This window comes from Mauremys reevesii, linkage group 11, assembly GCF_016161935.1.
Source record: "Mauremys reevesii isolate NIE-2019 linkage group 11, ASM1616193v1, whole genome shotgun sequence".
Taxonomy (NCBI): Eukaryota; Metazoa; Chordata; order Testudines; family Geoemydidae; genus Mauremys; species Mauremys reevesii.
The window spans coordinates 40,182,516-40,201,500 of record NC_052633.1 but is presented as its reverse complement, the minus strand read 5'-3'; the positions used below and the strand labels follow the sequence as shown (position 1 = coordinate 40,201,500).

At 40.2% G+C, this 18,985-nt stretch overlaps 1 protein-coding gene across 4 annotated transcripts in view; it reads left to right on the top strand.

Annotated features, from left to right (window-relative positions):
- UBR3 (ubiquitin protein ligase E3 component n-recognin 3) overlaps positions 1 to 18,985 on the top strand; it is a 217,159-nt gene that overhangs the window by 113,206 nt on the left and 84,968 nt on the right. For all 4 annotated transcript variants that reach the window (XM_039495547.1, XM_039495546.1, XM_039495549.1 and 1 more), the window contains one exon: positions 2,611 to 2,699. In XM_039495547.1, coding sequence (XP_039351481.1) covers positions 2,611 to 2,699 — 89 coding nt within the window. The remainder of the gene's footprint in view (positions 1 to 2,610; positions 2,700 to 18,985) is intronic.

Sequence of the window (18,985 nt, the reverse complement as noted above, 5' to 3'; positions counted from 1 at the left end):
GCTCAATATTTTTCAGTATCTTAGGCCCTTGGGCCATCACAGAAAATTACTGAGCTGTACTGAATCTGTCAGAGTTTGTTTATGTCTCCTTATTAAGGTTCTCTATTTACAGTCAGACTGTTTTAGTAAAAGCAAAGCATAAGTTGAGGAAAAAATTCCAGGGAAAAATTACTACAATAATTCTAATAGGAGGTTGTCTCACATTACTGATGCATCCTCTAAAATAATCAATCTTAAAATTGTTTTTTCATGCCCGTCACCCCAACCGGGGTATAGGCCGCCAACAACAGATCTCCATAGTCTTCTATCCTGGGCCATTCGCTCTAGCTGGTTCCAGGTAGTATATTTTTTTTTTTTATCAACCTGAAGGTCGCGCCAGGTATTTTTCTCTTGGCTCTTTTTTTCGCTTTTTTTTGCCTTGCAGGGCAGTGCTGTCTGGTTGTTGTAAGGGAATTTTTTTTTAAAAAGTGGTGACTTTTCAATGTGACAAATAATCACGTGCACATGCGAGGATACTTGAATTCTAAAAATGCCTAAGAAAATTTACGAAGTTAAATAATACTTGCCCAAGAAAAACAATTACTAATTACTCTTGCCCTTTCTTAAAACTATATTTTACTTAATCAGTGTAAATAATTTCATTACCAGGGTCCTATTGATACACAATACAACTCAATGTGATTTAATTTTAAGGGTTTTGTTTCCTTTAAAACATAAAATTTTATATTTCCATATAATGCATGTGTGTGTCATTTTTCTCAGTAAATGGGAAGGGAGGGGAGGATGGGGCAGCCTACAGAGAGCCTAGTAACTGACTCCTCCAAATAATCAAACAATTAATAGGTACCATTATACTTATTGTAATATTTTAAAATGCATCTTAAAATAAATTAGTGAGTTTTCTTTGTTAATATGACCATAACTGTGTAAAGTCCTTTTCCAAAACATTTCCAAAGCAAATTTAATTTTAAAAAATAAACTGGAATGACAAAACAGTGAATATCCCAGCTATAGAAGCTCATTTCAGAGTTCTTTGTTTATTGGTTCTAATTTGTGGTTTTGGGTGGGAAGAGTGTGATGAGGAGAAATCAGGCCTGTGAAAGATAATGAGCAGGCAGCACTGGAATTTAAAGACCACTTTTTTCCCCATCAGTGTAAGCGGCTGCTGTATGAGGTCTTTCAATACCTTACCAATGATTTTAATCCTTGCTATCATCTTTGGTTGAAAAAAGTAATTTAGACTTGATTCTAGTGTTGTGTTGGGGCTCTTTATGAGCAGAGTTTGGATATTTTCCCAGGCTGTTTTATGCTGAATAGTTTATACACCTCTACCTTGATATAAAGCAACCCGATATAACATGAATTCGGATATAACGCGGTAAAGCAGTGCTTGGGGGACGGGGGGCGGGGGAGGCTGCGCACTCTGGTGGATCAAAGTTTAATATAACACAGTTTCACCTATAACGCGGTAAGATTTTTTGGCTCCTGAGACAGAGTTGTATCAAGGTAGAGGTGTACTAATTTTGTGATGATGATATAGTCACATGAAACTGAATGTATGGAGTTACCATATTTCTTTCATTTCATTTGAACTTGGAACCAGTTAGTAGGTAGCAACTCAAGAAGAGCATTGATGATCTTATGGTTAAAGCAGTTGGATAATACCCAGGACAATTTGGTTCTACCTCTGGCTCTTCTATGAACTTCCTTTGTGATCCTGGGCAAGACACTGAAATCAAAATTCCCTAGGTGACCACTAATTGTGTGGTACTCCTTTTATGGGGGCCCAATTTGAGACACCATGACCATGATTTTCAGAAGAGCTGAGCACTCACAACTGCAACTGAAGTCAGTTGGAGCTGTGGATGTTCAGCATCTTTGGAAAAATCGTCTCTAGGTTGCTTGAGCCGGATTAATGTTAGTGTTTATTAACTTTTGAATGCTTGATGTTGCAACCTTAGCATCCTTTTATATATCTTATAATACATTTTGTACATATTTATAAATGGATAGCTAGAACAAGAATTTGGTGTTTGTGCCCTCCTCCTACTCCAGGTCATTTATCCTCTTTTATCCTTGACCACAGGCAATGGCATACAAATCAGACAGTTTTGTTGCTGTTTTTTGGCCTGGACTAATACATTTTAATCACTATTTGCAAGGGTAGCAGAAAAGTATGGACCCTAGAAGATATTGTGGTGTGTTTATACTGATGCTGCCATTTTCCTCCGGCTTGCTTCCATTTTCTGGGAGTTGCTCTTCCCTGTGGTACAAAAATAACATTCGAGAGTAATGTCCTTATTTCTTCTACACTGGTAAGTCCTGATTAGATCATCATCCTTTGGTTTTGTTGGCTGGCTTTCATCCCTTCCAGTGCAACCAACAAAAACTACTCCTAATTTATCATCAGGGATCACTTCCAGGGTATGATTCCTCATTTGTCTGTCTAACAAATTAATGCAAAGAGGGGACTGTGGTAAGTCTTGTGTCTTGATGAAATTGTGTGGAGTGCTAACTGCTATGCTATCAACCCAAGACAATAAATGTTTAACTCTTCTCTCACTGTTATACCAGTTTCTCCAGTAAATTTCTAATATCTCTTTCATGTAGACGACAAAAGGCCAGAGAGAGGCAACAAAAGTTGCTAGCTGAATTTGCTTCAAGACAGAAAAGCTTCATGGAAACTGCCATGGATGTTGGTAAGTTGTATTACTTATTTTATTGCATGTAGTTAAATTATTTTTTAAAAGTCTCTTGTAGCAATTTCTGTGCATTTGATGTTCCCACAGATGCTTACAATGGCAGTTTCTAGTTAAAAAAAACAAACAAAAAACTGCTGCTTAATAAGACACCCTTTACAAATAGGCGACATTTTCTGGACTTCAAATAATTCTTCTGACTGAGCACTCGCATTGTATAGCTACTTACATCCTAGGACCTCCAGAGCACTTCACAAACACTGAACATCACAAAATTCCTGTGACACACAGACACATTCTGTACTTTTTACAGATAAACTGAGACAAAGTAATGGTAAGTGGCTTGACCCAGGAATTGAATCCGACTCCCAATTGTGCTCTCTCACCACCTGACCATGCTCTCTACCAAACAAAGCATAGCAATCATGAAAACTTCAGGAGTTAGTTTGTAGAACTGAGCCCAACCATCAATAAAGGGCAAATAGTTTTAACACAGGGAGGATAAAAGTTGATGGTTTTAAAAAAAATATTAAATATAATACATTTTTCTTTTTTAAAATAAACCTGTTTAAAATTGAAATTATGACAGCCTATGTTAGGCCTAAATTTACTGTAAACTATTAAAGTAATTTAAAAAAACCTGCAACAATGAGCCCTCTCACATGTTAATAGTTAAAGGATGCTGCTTTTTTAATTATATAGAGAATCAAAAGAAAAACATCTTAACTTTTGAGGTCAGCTCAAGCTTGATAAATCTATCACGATGTCATGTACTGCATTACTATATATATTATTTTCAGACCATGAAGCGAATACTGGTATTTACTTTTTTCCAAATGAAAGTATTTTCAGTTTCTGTTGTGCAGAAAAGACTTTGCATTAATTACTTTTGTTTTCAATTTAGCTAGCAGATACAGAGAGAATATTTTCTTCATTTGGACTAGTTCACTCAAAGTTAAGATGACATTTTGGGAAGTTAAAAAGGCAGGAAAACTTGTTTTCCTTTTCAAACATATAAATTAAAATCGAGTGGGAGGGGGTGAGCTCTGCTAATTTAACCTGTTAAAGTTTGAAAATCCCACTAGGCAGCTATTCTGCATCTTTAAGCACCTAAATACCTTTGAAAAAATCTGGTTTATGATAACTGGAAACAATCTGTCAATTCACTAACTAAAGTTAATACTTCATTTGTTTTAATAAATCAGTTTTAAGTGCAAAAATGTTTTGATGATAGTTTTCTTAGATATCAAGCACATTTAAGGTAGTTTTATTTAACTAATGAAAACAATTTCAAAACAACTGCTGTTGTAAATTTTTAATTGATTTCCAATTTCTGTCCAAATACAGCGTGACACAAAACCCTACCAAAAAAAACCCCTATCATTTATTCAATAACAAATGAGTCAATTACCATTTTTAATATCACATAAAAATTTGACTCTGAATAAATGTATAGTAAGCTATGTAATTGTTTAAATAAATTAGTGTAGATATAGTGTATCCTCCAGGCTATCAAAAAGTAGATCAAATTTAGTGGAAAGGCAAATTTGGTTGCAAATTCACATTTTAGTGGTTATACCAATCGATGAGAGCTAACCTTTTTTTAGGAAAATAACTAAAAATGCAAACCAAGATAAAACCAATGATTTAAACCAAGGTTTCCTGCTCACTGATTTAGGTCATGATTAAAATTAGTGACTTAAACTATTATAATTTAAATCAATCCACCCTGTTTAAGCAGAACTTTTATCTTATACAGTGATGTTCATACAGACTATAACCCAAACAGTTTTTAGAATTAAATATTGTGGTTACAAGATTTAAAAAATAGTAGAGGGGTATGGGACATAGTAGAGGAAATAGTTTCATATATTTGAAAGTGCTTTAGATGTTTTATTAATGGAGTAGAGATACAGGAAGGCTGTTCCAGATGGAAAGAGTCACCAAAAAGAGTCTTTTACTGACTAGGTTGAGATTCTGTGAAGGGACACTGCACGTAATGGAAATAGGGCAAAACAAAACCTGTAGAATGTTCTGAAATATCTTTATGGATGGCTTTAAAACCATGATTAACTTTGAATTGCAACTTGAAATGAAAGGTTAATGGAATTCTTCAAAGATATAATAAAAGAGATGTTTCGCTTCTTTGTACATGTGAGCATGCATTCTGCATAGGATAGATTCTGGAATCATAGAAGATTAGGGTTGGCAGAGACCTCAGGAGGTCATCTAGTCCAACTTCCTGTTCAAAGTAGGACCAACCCCAGCTAAATCATCCCAGCCAGGGCTTTGTCAAGTCAGGCCTTAAAAACCTCTAAGAGATTCCACCACCTCCCTAGGTGACCCATTCCAGTGCTTCACTACTGTCCTAGTGAAATAGTGTTTCCTAATATCTAACCTAGACCTCCCCCACTGCAACTTGCTTATTCTGTCATCTGCCACCACCGAGAACAGCCTAGCTCCGTCCTCTTTGGAACCCCCTTCAGGTAGTTGAAGGCTGCTATTAAATCCCCCCTCACTCTTCTCTTCTGCAGATTAAATAAGCCCAGTTCCCTCAGCCTCTCCTCGTAAGTCATGTGCCCCAGCCCTCTAATCATTTTCGTTGCCCTCTGCTGGACTCTCCAGTTTGTCCATGTCCTTTCTGTAGTGGGAGGCCCAAAACTGAACTCAGTACTCCAGATGTGGCCTCACCAGTGCCGAATAGAGGGGAATAATCACTTCCCTCGATCTTCTGGCAGTGCTCCTACTAATGCAGCCCAATATGCCGTTAGCCTTCTTGGCAAGAAGGGCACACTGTTGACTCATATCCAGCTTCTCATCCACTGTAATCCCCAGGTCTTTTTCTGCAGAACTGCCGCTTAGCAAGTCGGTCTCCAGCTGATAGCAGTGCCTGGGATTCTTCCGTTCTAAGTGCAGGACTCTGCACTTGTCTTTGTTGAACTTCATCAGATTTGTTTTGGCCCAATCCTCCAATTTGCCTAGGTCACTCTGAACCCTATCCCTACCCTCTACCTCTTCCCCCAGTTAATCCGCAAACTTGCTGAGGGTGCAATCCATCCCATCATCCAGATCATTAATGTAGATGTTGAACAAAACCAGCTCCAGGACTGACCCCTGAGGCACTCCGCTTGATACCGGCTGCCAACTAGATATCGAGCCGTTGATCACTACCTGTTGAGCCCGATGACCTAGCCAGCTTTCTATGCACGTTATAGTCCATTCATCCAATCCATACTTTTTTAACTTGCTGGCAAGAATACTGTGGGAGACAGTATCAAAAGCTTTGCTAAAGTCAAGGTATATCATGTCCACCGCTTTCACTATATCCACAGAGCCAGTTATCTCATCATAGAAAGCAATCAGGTTGGTCAGGCATGACTTGCCCTTGGTGAATCCATGTTGACTGTTCCTAATCACCTTCCTGTTCTCCAAGTGCTTCAAAATGGATTCCTTGAGGACCTGCTCTATGATTTTTCCAGGGACCGAGGTGAGGCTGACCAGTCTGTAGTTCCCTGGATTCACCTTCTTTCCTTTTTTAAAGATGGGCACTATGTTTGCCTTTTTCCAATCATCCAGGACCTCCTCCCATCGCCAGGAGTTTTAAAAGATAATGGCCAATGGCTCTGCAATCACTTCAGCTAACTCCCTCAGCACCCTCGGATGCATTAGATCCGGGCCCAGGGACTTGTGCATGTCCAGCTTTTCTAAATAGTTCTTAACCTGTTCTGTCACCACTGAGGGCTGCTCACCTCCTCCCCATACTGTGCTGCCCAGTGCAGTGGTGTGGGAGCTGACCTTGTCTGTGAGGACCGAGGCAAAAAAAGCATGGAGTACTTAAGCTTTTTCTATATCATCTGTCACTAGGCTGCCTCCCCCATTCAGTAAGGGTCCCACACTTTCCCTGATATTCTTCTTGTTGCTAACACACTTGTAGAAACCCTTCTTGTTACCTTTCACATCCCTTGCTAGCTGCAACTCCAATTGTGCTTTTGCCTTCTTGATTACACCCTGCATGGAAAGCTGAGACTTGTTGAAGCTATGTACAAGGGAATTTCAGTTGTTAAGCTGGAGGCAGTATCAAATATGGTTCAAGAAACTGACATGGATGAAGACTTCAGCAGGAGTGGTTTTGAGCTAATAAAATACATAGGAGAAGTAGTTACACACACTTGCATACATGGGTGATGTCAGAGGATGATTGTTCCATGTTAAGAATTACCCAAATGTTACAGATCACAGAGGAGAAGAATTTAGAAGACGGGAATGTTTGAAGATGTACCTCTTGTCCAGGAGAACCACTAATATCTGAGAGAGTAAACTGAAGAAAACTGGATAAGTCACAAGTTTAAGATGGACAAATAGGATAGACTTAGAGGAAAGGGTAATGAGGATCTGTTCTCCCTCACTCCGTTGAAAGGAGTATTGCCCTTAACTGCCACACCAGCATTGACAGAGTGCACCATCACCACAGACAGAGTTCCACCTTCTTTGATGTTAGCCCTGCACTATTCCATGTTGACTTTTCAGCATATTTGATGAGATGGTGAAGAGCTGTACCAGAACCAATCCGTGAAGCACGAGAGTGGGAAGCCTCCACTAGGCATGGTCTGTTTTGACATCAGACATGATGGGTGCTGGAGATCATCGCATATGACTGCCCTTTCCAATTTCATACTTTACCTCCTAGCTATCTCCCTTCCCTGCCCTTCTTACAAAGAGAAGGAACCTCATTATTTTGTCTGGGAGCCATAGAGGAATTTCTTCTGGAATACAGGGGAAAGAGATTTCTACTCTTGATATTTCCAAAGGAAAAAGGGGGTCTTCATCCTATCCTAGACTTGAGGAGATCAACAAATTCATATATCAGAGGGGTAACCATGTTAGTCTGTATCCACAAAAACAACAAGGAGTCTGGTGGCACCTTAAAGACTAACAGATTTAGCATAAGCTTTCATGGGTAAAAAACTCCAAATAAATCTGTTAGTCTTTAAGGTGCCACTGGACAACAAATTCATATGCTGTCATAAGTTCAGCTGTCATCTAGCCCACAGAAAGTACCTAAGGTTCACAGTAGGGGCCAAATGCCATCACTACAGGGTTCTACCTTTTGGACTCTCCATGACACTCAGAGTTTTCCCCAAGTGCCTGTCACAGGGAAAAGCACATGGTGCTGATGGCACAGGGAATAGCAACTAGGGAATCTGTCTACCTGTATCTAGATGTCTGCCTGATCAGAGGCAGGTCTCATGAACAGACTGAAACGGCCCTGGATCATGTTCTTTCCCTGTTCTCCTACTTAAGGCTCCTGATTAACTATGAGATGTTGTCTCTTGCACCCACAGACAATGGAGTTCATAGGAGCTCAACTTGACTCCAGTTTGGTAAATATTTTCCTGCCAGAGGACAGGTTCCTGTTGCCTCAGGCAGTAGAGAATGGCCAATGCACGAGACTGGTGATGACTGTGCTTATGTGTCTGGGGCTCCTTGGCCATATGACTGCGTGCACGTACGTGACACCACTTGCCTGACTTTGCTTCCAGCCTCTGTAATATTGGTTGAGTGCAGTCTACTCCTCATCCAGGAGAACAAATAGTCATGGTTCTGCCCAGAATGCAGGAATGGTGGCTAGATCCACTGTACATGTGAGGGGATGTGTGTTGGTAAGAATGTAGCTTTTACCAAGACTCTATGTAGGGGAATCTAACTCTTCGGAAAAATTCCATCCAAACAGATAAACCTAGGTGGTTGTGCTTAGGTCTATGCATAAAAGGCTTATGGGCATGCAAATTAGAACAGTTCAGTAACTTTTTAAAATAAATATGTATTTGCTTCCTAGTTTAATTAGTGAATAATTTTAAGTACCCTTCTTAGCATGAAAATGTGTTTTTGTTATTAATGATCTTAGTATGCCACAGTAGTACATAGCATCAACTTAATGGACTCCACTTTAAAATGATTGTTTTGACTGCAGACATTTCTTGGTGACATCTTAATACAGTTCCAACCTCCAAGCATTTAATAGATAAAAACAGAAAAATTATGCAGCTTACTTTTTTTTTCTGTGCGCCTTCCAGGCTACTATGCTATTTCCCCAAGTCTGGTTATTAACTGAGAATATGGTATACATAATTTTCAGTTTAGTCCAACATAAACTAGCTTTTATATTCTGATTTAAATTAAAATATCCACACAGCAAAGATTTGCATTCCATCATCTTGTGGAAGTTATATTAAAACTCCTTGATTATTAGAAATTGAATATTCCTAATTAAAATAGAGCATGTTGAACAATCTGAACACATTTCTTTAACCTTGTTTAGTTAACAGCAAATCACTGTAAACTTTGCAGAAAGAGCTGTTAGAAATATTTAACAAAAAAGATATGATATTTAAGTACTAGTCAGGTTTCTGTCTAAAGTGGACTGCAAGACTAAATTCTGCATGTGTTTACCCAATACAGTAACTCTTCATTTAATGTTGTAGTTATGTTCCTGAAAAATGCAACTTTAAGTGAAACGATGTTAAACAAATCCAATTTTTCCATAAGATTTAATGTAAATGTGGGGTGTTAGGTTCCAAGGAATTTTTTTGAGGGCAGACAAAAGGCATTCTCCGGAGAAGAATAGGCTCTGACTTTGCCGGGGGATGCTCCAGGCCCACCTCTTCCTGTACCCTTCCTGTCCCTGCTCCACTCCAGGCCCACCTCTTCTCTGGAGCAGCTGCATCCCTGCTCCTTCCCCCAGGAGGCGGAGCAGAGGAACTTGTGCGATGATCCCTTGTAAAGTCGCTGCTCTTCCACAGAATCTTACAAGCAGTGGACAGAGCAGGCAGCCAAATGACATTATAAGGGAGCATTGCTCAACTTTAAACGAGCATATTCCCTAATTGAGCAGCGACGTAACTTTGAAACAACGTTAAGTGGGAGGACATTAAGTGAAGAGTTACTGTATAGGGTATGTCCATACAGCAAAAGCTGTGCATAGGCTATCCTACCTGATCTAGCTTGAATCCAGCTACTGTGGCTAACAATAGCAGTAAAGACAGCACAGTACAGGCTTCAGAGTCGGTTAGTGAGCAGAGGACATACCCAGGGTATGTGCTAGGTTTCTCTTACCCACGCTGAAATCTGTGCTGTGCTGTATTCATTGCTGTTGTTACGTGCACTAGCTGAATTCAAGTTAGCCCTGGTTGGCTAGTCTGTGCATGGTTTTTGCTGTGTAGACATACCCACAGAAGCAATGCTATTAAATAGCAACACCCTGAAACATATTGCTATTATGGAATGTGTTATTCTATTTGGAAAACAACATCTTAATGGTAAAACCAAACCTAATCAAAATACTTTCTGTTCTCAAATATCTGCACTGTGGTGTTGTTATCAGGAGTATCACTGTTGGAGTATTTGGCAACAGTCTGTGTTCAATTTTATGAATATGTTTTTGTAGTGTTAGTGTCATGGTCAGAGTCTGTTACTGGGAGCTAAGACATCCCCAGCTGTCACTGACTTCCTTTGTGTGGTTTGGGAAGTAGTTAACGTTTAATCTTCAGTTTTCCTACCTGTAAAATGAGGACACTTACTCCATTGGGGAGATGTGAGAATTAATTAATTTGATTTTGTGTACAGTTATTTGAAAATGGAAATTACTGTATGTGTTGCATTGTTTGTATTACAGTATAATCATTCTCTTTTAGAGTAAATGTGGGTAGACAGTGACAAACATGACAGAGAATAGGGAATGGTATCTCTTTAAACAGAAATCTTTTACCATTTCCAAAGTGCTTGAAAGCTTGTCCCTCTCAAGAGAAGTTGGTCCAATAAAAGATAAAACCTCACCTGCCTTATCTCTCTAATATCCTGGGACCAACATGGCTACAACTACACTGCATACTGAAACACAGACACAGTCTGATCCTCAGAGGTCTTTCTTTGTTAGTAAAAATGGCATGACTTTCCATGCTTTTGTTTTAATATTAAGTGTGCTCATTTTACAATTCAAAAGAATCTCTTAACTGCAACCTTGCAAACTCAGTTTTGATTGAGAGAGCTCAGAGCTCTTTCTTTCTTGTATGTAATCACCAGTAAAAGAAGTTCTGCATATTATTTAGGCCATCAGGTTGCGTGCATATATCTCATTGTCTTCTAATTATACTCTCATTGAGACCCGTGCAACCATATTGCCATTTGGGTTGCCTAGATGTAATTGAATGAAACTTAGTAAACATTTGTATTATGCACAAGAAAGAATAGAGTCCGGCTTATTGTTTCAACAATAGTATGGATTCTGCAGGACTTACAGCAATATATATAATATATATGTCACTAAAGTAAGCACATATGATTCTGAATATACCCACGGAGAAGATCTATTGATTAAGAAAGTCATTTTTATATGAGAGAGACAAGGTGGATGGGGGGTAATATCTTTTATTGGACCAACATCTGTTGGTCAAAGAGACAAGCTTTTGAGCTCCACAGAACTCTTCTTCAGGTCTGTGGAGCTCAAAAGCTTGTCTCTTTTAGCAACAGAAGTTGGTGCAATAAAAGATTACCTCACACATCTTGTCTTTTCATATCCTGGGACCAACATTGCTACAACAACACTGCAAACAACTATCCTTATATAGTTACCTTTCACAGTAAAACTGGCAATATGATATCTGTTGTAATTTCCAGAGCCTTGTAACCCCCCAAAATGGCTACTTTTAACACTTCCTCTTGAAACAAAGTTGTTATGTGATGACATTAGGCTTGGTCATTGCCACTCCATAGCATTGCAGTGTCGCAAAGTTACACTGTTGCATCCACATCACAAAAATTTTGGGATATTTAATGTCCTACAAACTGTAATTAGCAAAGTTCAAGTCCTCTTCTTCAAATTAATAACGTCTTCTAATAAATTGTATAGATACTTGTAAATAATTCAATGAACTCTTAAGTGAATTGGTAAAAACTATTCCAGACAAACTTCTAAACCTTTGTCTCAAATATATCTTTGTCTTGAACTTGACATATTACATAATTTTATCATGTATTTTATTATGAATTTTAAATATCTTGTGTTCCTTTAATAGTTTTATCAATTTGGAGTACTCAATTAAATGTATATGGCAATGCCTCTCGACAAGTGGGAATTATCGGTGCTTACTCAGTTCTTTCCTGATATGCTGTGATTCTCAGCAGGACATCTTTCAGTCCTTGAAGCAGTGCTCCTTAGCGAAGGGGAAAAAGTGCACATTTTTAAGGCAAGGTGACACACATTTCCTAACACTCAATCTTCTGAAGCCAGTTAGAAAAATAAATTAGTTTTTACTGGTCTCCTGAGAGCACACATGCTGGGTCAGGGCAAAAGATATTAGTGTGCTAATAGTTGCTTTGATGCTAGGGGACCACCTTGACACATAATGTTCAGCAGGAGGAATGCTGCCTACAGTTAGAATGGTAAACTGTATTTAGCATGTTTAGACACCTTTAACTAGCTCTTTGATTTCTGAATCTCATGCAGCTAAACGCAGGAGAATACAGAATGAAATCCAATGTCAGCAAGGTCACTGTTAAATTCTATAATAAAACAAAGCACCAGATGTTTATCAGATTGGTTTTCCAGAGCTAGAAATGCAGAGAAATTGGCATCAGAAAGTAATGCACTGAAATTTCACTTTGATATTTCACTCCCAAACCACGGCATGAAGGAAACCTGACATAGTTTCCAGCAATTCCAAACAAATTATGTGGTATGAAAATGCTTACAAAGGTAGACATTTTCAGCTCATCTTGAGGATGACCTGCAAAGGAAGAGCAAAATGTGCTCTTTAGGTGTTATGCCTTTTAAGGGAGGCCTAATACTCATTTTTAAAGAATTTTTTCTTTTATTTGAGAAATTGTATATCTTGTCTACTCATTCTTTCCTGGAACACCCAATGATTGACTGGAGAACTACTAGGTTTATGACCTCAGAGAAATCATGCAAGAAAAACGTGATTGACTGAGATGGGGCATTGTTATCATGCTGATCATTGTCATCTCATTGTTACCTTGTTCTTCCTGTTTTTTTGTATTCACCTGCTGTTTTGTGCCTTCTACTTAGGCCTTGTCTACACTGCTACTTTACAGTGCTGAAACTTTCTCTCTCAGGGGTGTGAAACCCCCCTCCCCCCGAGTGCTGCAAAGTGGCAGTGTAGACAGTGCACCAGCACTGGGAGCCACTCCCCTCGTGGGGGTGGTTTTTTTTTTTTTTTACGGTCCTGGGAGACTACACAGCCATGTTGCTAGTGAAGACATACCCTTAGGAACCATTCCTACAAAGACTTACTACAAAGACTTAAGCAGGTGCCTAACTTTCTTTGTGAGTAATACCCTTGATTTCAGTGGGACCCCATCAAAGTTAAGCATGCAAGTAAGTCCTTGGAAGATTGGTGCCTTAAATTGAGTATAATATAGACAGTGTCCAAGTTTGTGTGTGTTAATCTTGACCGGAAATACATACACAGTACTAGTATTGTTCAAGTGTGTGCAGATGTACAATATTCAGAAAAGGGATGTGATAATTCCAGGCTTTCTGAATTTCTTGAATATCTAATGTGGTTATCAGTATCTGCTGGATACTGAATCTCAGTCAGTACTGAAAATCTCATAAGGAGCAAGCACTGAGATGTTTCTCTAGGGCTAGGAAAGATGTGGCCCTGGGATACCTCTTGAGCCAAACGGGATGTAGGCAGAGTGTGAAAGGATTCTGGAGAATGAGTAGCATGAGCCAGGAAGTGTGGGTAGGGGTGTTTGTCTGTCTCTTTCTCAAACTGGGGAACAATAGCAAGAGTGAGCCACACAGCAGAAAGGTGTGAGTGAGGTCTTCGGGGCAAGAGAAAGTACGGAACAAACCACATACTTTTTATGCCAAGAGAAATATTTCCAGATTCAAAATTAAGGTAGTTAAAAAGTAGAAAATAGCTTTTTCCTAACTGTCAATAGCTGATAATTTTTTTGTTTTCTCTGCTAGAATAACTTAACCTCTTCTTTTTCCCTTGTCTCCTTCTCTTGTCTTATTCACTTCCTCCTCAACTTGGCTTCCTAACATCCCCATCTTTGTAGTGCCACTGTGCAGTGGTGTTAAAAAATTCCAAAAAACTAACCCCAAGTACCACTGGTCTTAAGCATCAGCAGCTTTCTTTTTGAAGTGACACCTGTCACCCAGGAGTGGCTCTTGCCTAACGGCACTGGAGAAGCTGAGAAATCTGTTGGGTATGTCTACACTACGGGATTATTCCGTATTTACATAAACCGGTTTAGTAAAACAGATTGTATAAAATCGAGTGCACGCGGCCACACTAAGCACATTAATTCGGTGGTGTGCATCCACGGTCCGAGGCTAGCGTCGATTTCTGGAGCGTTGCACTGTGGGTAGCTATTCCGTAGCTATCCCATAGTTTCCGCAGTCTCCCCCGCCCCTTGGAATTCTGGGTTGAGATCCCAGTGCCTGATGGGGCAAAAATCATTGTCGCGGGTGGTTCTGGGTAGATGTCGTCAGTCATTCCTTCCTCCGGGAAAGCAACGGCAGACAATCATTTCGTGCCCTTTTTCCCTGGATTGCCCTGGCAGACACCATAGCGTGGCAACCATGGAGCCTGTTTTGCCTTTTGTCACTGTCATCGTATGTGTACTAGATGCCGCAGACAGAGGCGATTCAGCAGCGCTACACAGCAGCATTCATTTGCTTTTGCATGACAGCAGAGATGGTTAGCAGCCGTTCTGTACCGTCTACCATGCCATTGTAAATTGGCAATGAGATGACGGTTACCAGTCCTATTGCACTATACCTTCTGCTGCTGTCATAGGTGCACCTGGCTGAGATCAGCCAGTGGCGCAAAAGACAAAAATGGGAATGACTCCCCGAGTCAATCCCTCCTTTATGGTATCTAAAAATAGAATTTGTCATGCCTAGAATATGGGGCAAGTGTACTAGAGATCTACTGTATCAGAGAACTAGAGAGCACAGCCGCTCCGTGTCAGATCATGCAGGAATGATGAGCTGCATGCCATTCACAGGGGGTGCTCCTGCAACAACCCCACCTGTTGCTTCCCTCCTCCCCCAGCCTTCCTGGGCTACCGTTGCAGTGTCCCCCCATTTGTGTGCTGAAGTAATAAAGAATGCAGGAATAAGAAACAGTGACTTGTTAGTGAAATGAAATGAGAGGAAGGCAGCCTCCAGCTGCTATGATAGTCCAGACAGGACATTAAGCAGTGTGTGGGAGAGGAGCCCAGCATCCTGCTGCTATGATAGTCCAGGCAGTACAGAATCTTTTCTTTACACATGAAGGGCGGGGGCTGATGGAGCTCAGCCCCCTGTTGCTATGATGAAGACAGTTACCAGCCGTTCTGTACCGTCTACTGGGAATGACCAGGAGGCCAGTCAGGAGCACTCATGGGCTGATGACGAGGACGGATAGCAGTCCTATTGCACTACACCATCTGCCACAAGGCTGATGATGACGACAGATATCAGCCATATTGTACCATCAGCCACCAAGGAGGGGGGGCGAGGATGCTACAGTACAGTGCCGCAGCATCGCATCTACCAGCAGCATTCAGTACACATAGGGTGACATTTAAAAGAGTCTAGATGATTTTTTTCCCTTTTCCTTCTGGGGGTGGGGGTACATTGACGAGCTATGCCCTGAACCACCGCGGACAATGTGTTTGACCCTACAGGTATTGGGAGCTCAGCCAAGAATGCAAATGCTTTTCAGAGACTGCAGGAACTGTGGGATAGCTTGCGTCCTCAGTCCCCCCTTCCTCCCTCCCTCCATGAGCGTCCATTTGATTCTTTGGCTTTCCGTTACGCTTGTCACGCAGCAACGTGCTGAGTCTCTGCTATGGCGTCTGAAAATACTTTGGACTTTCGTCTTCTGTAACGGAGCTCTGATAGAACAGATTTGCCTGCGCATACAGTGATCACATCCGTACGGTCCATGCTGGAGCTCTTTTTGGATTTTGTTTTCGGACTGCATCACCAGCCGTGCTGATCGGAGCTCCACGCTGGGCAAACAGGAAATGATATTCAAAAGTTTGCGGGGCTTTTCCAGTCTACCTGGCCAGTGCATCCGAGTTCAGATTGCTGTCCAGAGCGGTCAGTGGTGCACTGTGGGATACCGCCCGGAGGCCAATACCGTCGATTTGCAGCCACACTAACCCTAATCCGATATGGCAATACCGATATTAGCGCTACTCCTCTCGTTGGGGAGGAGTACAGAAACCGGTTTAAAGAGCCCTTTATACCGATATAAAGGGCCTCTTAGTGTGGACGGGTGTGGCGTTGAATCGGTTTAACGCTCCTAAAACCGGTTTAAACGCATAGTGTAGACCAGGCCAGGGTTGCAAAAATGTCAGGGGAAGGAGGTTTAAATAACTGGAAAGGAAGGGCCTGCAAGCAAGGGCAGTGAGAAGGAAGGTTTTAGGTGAGCAGAGTGAATGAGATTGAAAGGAGTAGGGAGAACAATAAAATGTCTACTAGAGAATTGTGGACAGAGGGGAAGAGAGAAGAAGAGATGTACTGAGATGGTATTGAAAACCTACCCTTTGACTGAACAGTACGTTACGTGTTTTCAGGGGCGGCTCTAGACATTACGCCGCCCCAAGCACGGCGGTCCCGCGGCTTCGGTGGACCTCCCGCAGGCGTGCCTGCGGAGGGTCCGCTGGTCCCGCGGCTCCACTGAAGTAGCGGGACCAGCGGACCCTCCGCAGGCATGCCTGCGGGCGGTCCACCGGAGCCCTGCCAGCTGCCCTCCCGGCGACTGGCAGAGTGCCCCCCGCAGCATGCCGCCCCAAACACGCGCTTGGAGTGCTGGGGCCTGGAGCCGCCCCTGCATGTTTTGGTGTCAGTGATAGTGTGCTTCAGTAAACAAAAGGATTCCCAACTAGTAGTGTTCAAGGATAGAATCATGACTATATTAGATCAGTCAAAACACAGAAGTTCCTGATGCCATTTATTTATGAGATTTTAAAAACATTGATTTTTTTCCATTCTGAATTACTTTCTGACAAGAGAGCAGTTTTCATCCTTTCCAAAAATTGAAAAACTTTACCATGACAACAGAAACCGTGGCTAAGGCTATATTAAATTAATATGGTTAAAGGCTAACCTTTTTAATTACCAGGACTGGATTTTAGTATTCTGTGAGATTGATCTGTACACAGGTCCATCATACTGCAGTCCTGGAATTTGTCTCAGAATCTATAACCTAAACTTCCTCTAAAATAATTTTTTGCCCTTAATTACATTTCTAGCCATTTACATTTCCAAATGTGAACCAAATGTAAACTGCTGCTGTGTTGTCTGCCTGAGGCTGTGGACAGCCTGAATCCAAAAGCTCTGAGATGTTTGCACTGTTCAGTGTAATCAACCATTTTTAACTACTTCACTGGTGTTCATTTTAGCAAAAACATCTAGCTAATATGCTTATCGATGACTGTTGGTTGCAGCAGAGGCAGTAAGTTCTTGTCAAAGGTTGCTGGCCTAGGGAGCTGCGTGATCAAGTACGAACACAAATATCATCTCTGACCTTGCACTAGAAGGAGGGTAGGGGTGAGATGCATTTCTTGTCAATTGCCAAAAGCACAATCACCTCTTGGTTGGTTTCTGCTTCAGACAATTTCCCTCCTGGGTGTTAAAATCCTTAAATGTCACCTTCGCAGCTGCCAAGACCTCCAGCTTTTCATCAGCAACTACTACAATGCGTATATGTTTTGAAAAAAAGCTGATGCAAATTGAAAACATGGAGGTGTACCATAGCACTTTAATTTAAAAACAAAACAAGGAATATGTAACTTAATTTTATAACTTATAAAGTATAAGGGTGTGCTAGGTGCTTCATGTCACAGATGCCTTCTCTAAAGAATTTATGACATAGTTATGATGAGAGGTGAAATTTGGTGAGCACTTAAGGTTTTATTTCTTTTCTCCTTGCTCTGCTTATTTGTTCTTCTTTATCCTATTCTATAGCTTGTATTTATTTGTTGTATTGAATATAAAGTACTTGGGTTTTTTTTAAATTTACTTGACACTACTGCAAAATGTCCAGTTTGCCATATAATTCAGCACTGGAATGCTACAGAGAACAATGCTGTCTTGCCTATACATGCAGAATTCAAGACAAGATTCCTTTCTGTCCTGTGGGAGAAATATTTTTATTTTTGTCTGGTTAGGACATAAATATATTTTTTCATATTCAGGATAGGATGAAGAAGCCCCTTTAAACAGCTTGGAGTTGAGAAGCAATTTATTTATAATCCAATTTTTTTCCCCTTAAATCATTGTTTTTCCTTGCTGGCAGTTGTTAAAAAATGCTTTTCAAAAGGAGGAAGAGTAAACTGCCTTAGGACTTGACACCAGTATCTCTTTGCAAATGGCTTGCAAAAATTTCCCTTGCTCAGAAAGAGGAAAATTGCCCCTAGCCTACAGACTAACCGTATTTTCTTCTTGATATGTGCAGCCAGTGCCATTCTAGTTGGTGAATGATTCAAACCCTGGAGCAGATGTTTTCACTAGTGGGTTAACAATGCAATTTGCTATATGAGAAAGAAACAATGGTTTACAAAGTTAAATTACTTTATGTCCTTGAATATGTATTTCAGTTAATTTGGTACAGCTTACCTTGTTTCAATGAAGTCTTGTTGATTGTAATAGGAGATATTTTATGTTTAATATATTGAGACATCCAAAGAAAATGATGATGAATATAAAGAATAATTTGCAGATTGAAAATTACCTAGACTACTTGCTTTTTTATAAAACCATCATTGTTTTAATACCATCCTAGAAGCTAGAAAATGTCAGTTCACATATTTTAAAATTTATTAATAGCTAAGATTCTGAATATATTTCTTCTTTACAGCATTTTACAATCATTGACTAATATAAAAGATTTGGGTAAGGAGGCATAGCACTTCAACAAAAACTCCAAACAAATAACTACTTAAAACTTTAACAAAATATTGTCAGTGAACATACAGTTCATCAATTCACTTCAACAGGAGTAGCTACTACTACAAGGAAATAACCAAACCATTACTCAATGTACAGTATAACCCTTGTGAAGTTATATAACTGTGGTTCCATGGGAAGAAGGAACGAATTACCTGGATCCCATCTGACTCACTAGTGATCTTCAACTCCTCAAGTACAGCTAAAAAATGATAGGAAGGAAAAGAGAACATAACTGGTAGAATTAAAATAAAATTACCTAAATACTGAAGAGAGAAACCAGTCAAGTCAATTGAATATTCTATTAAAAAAA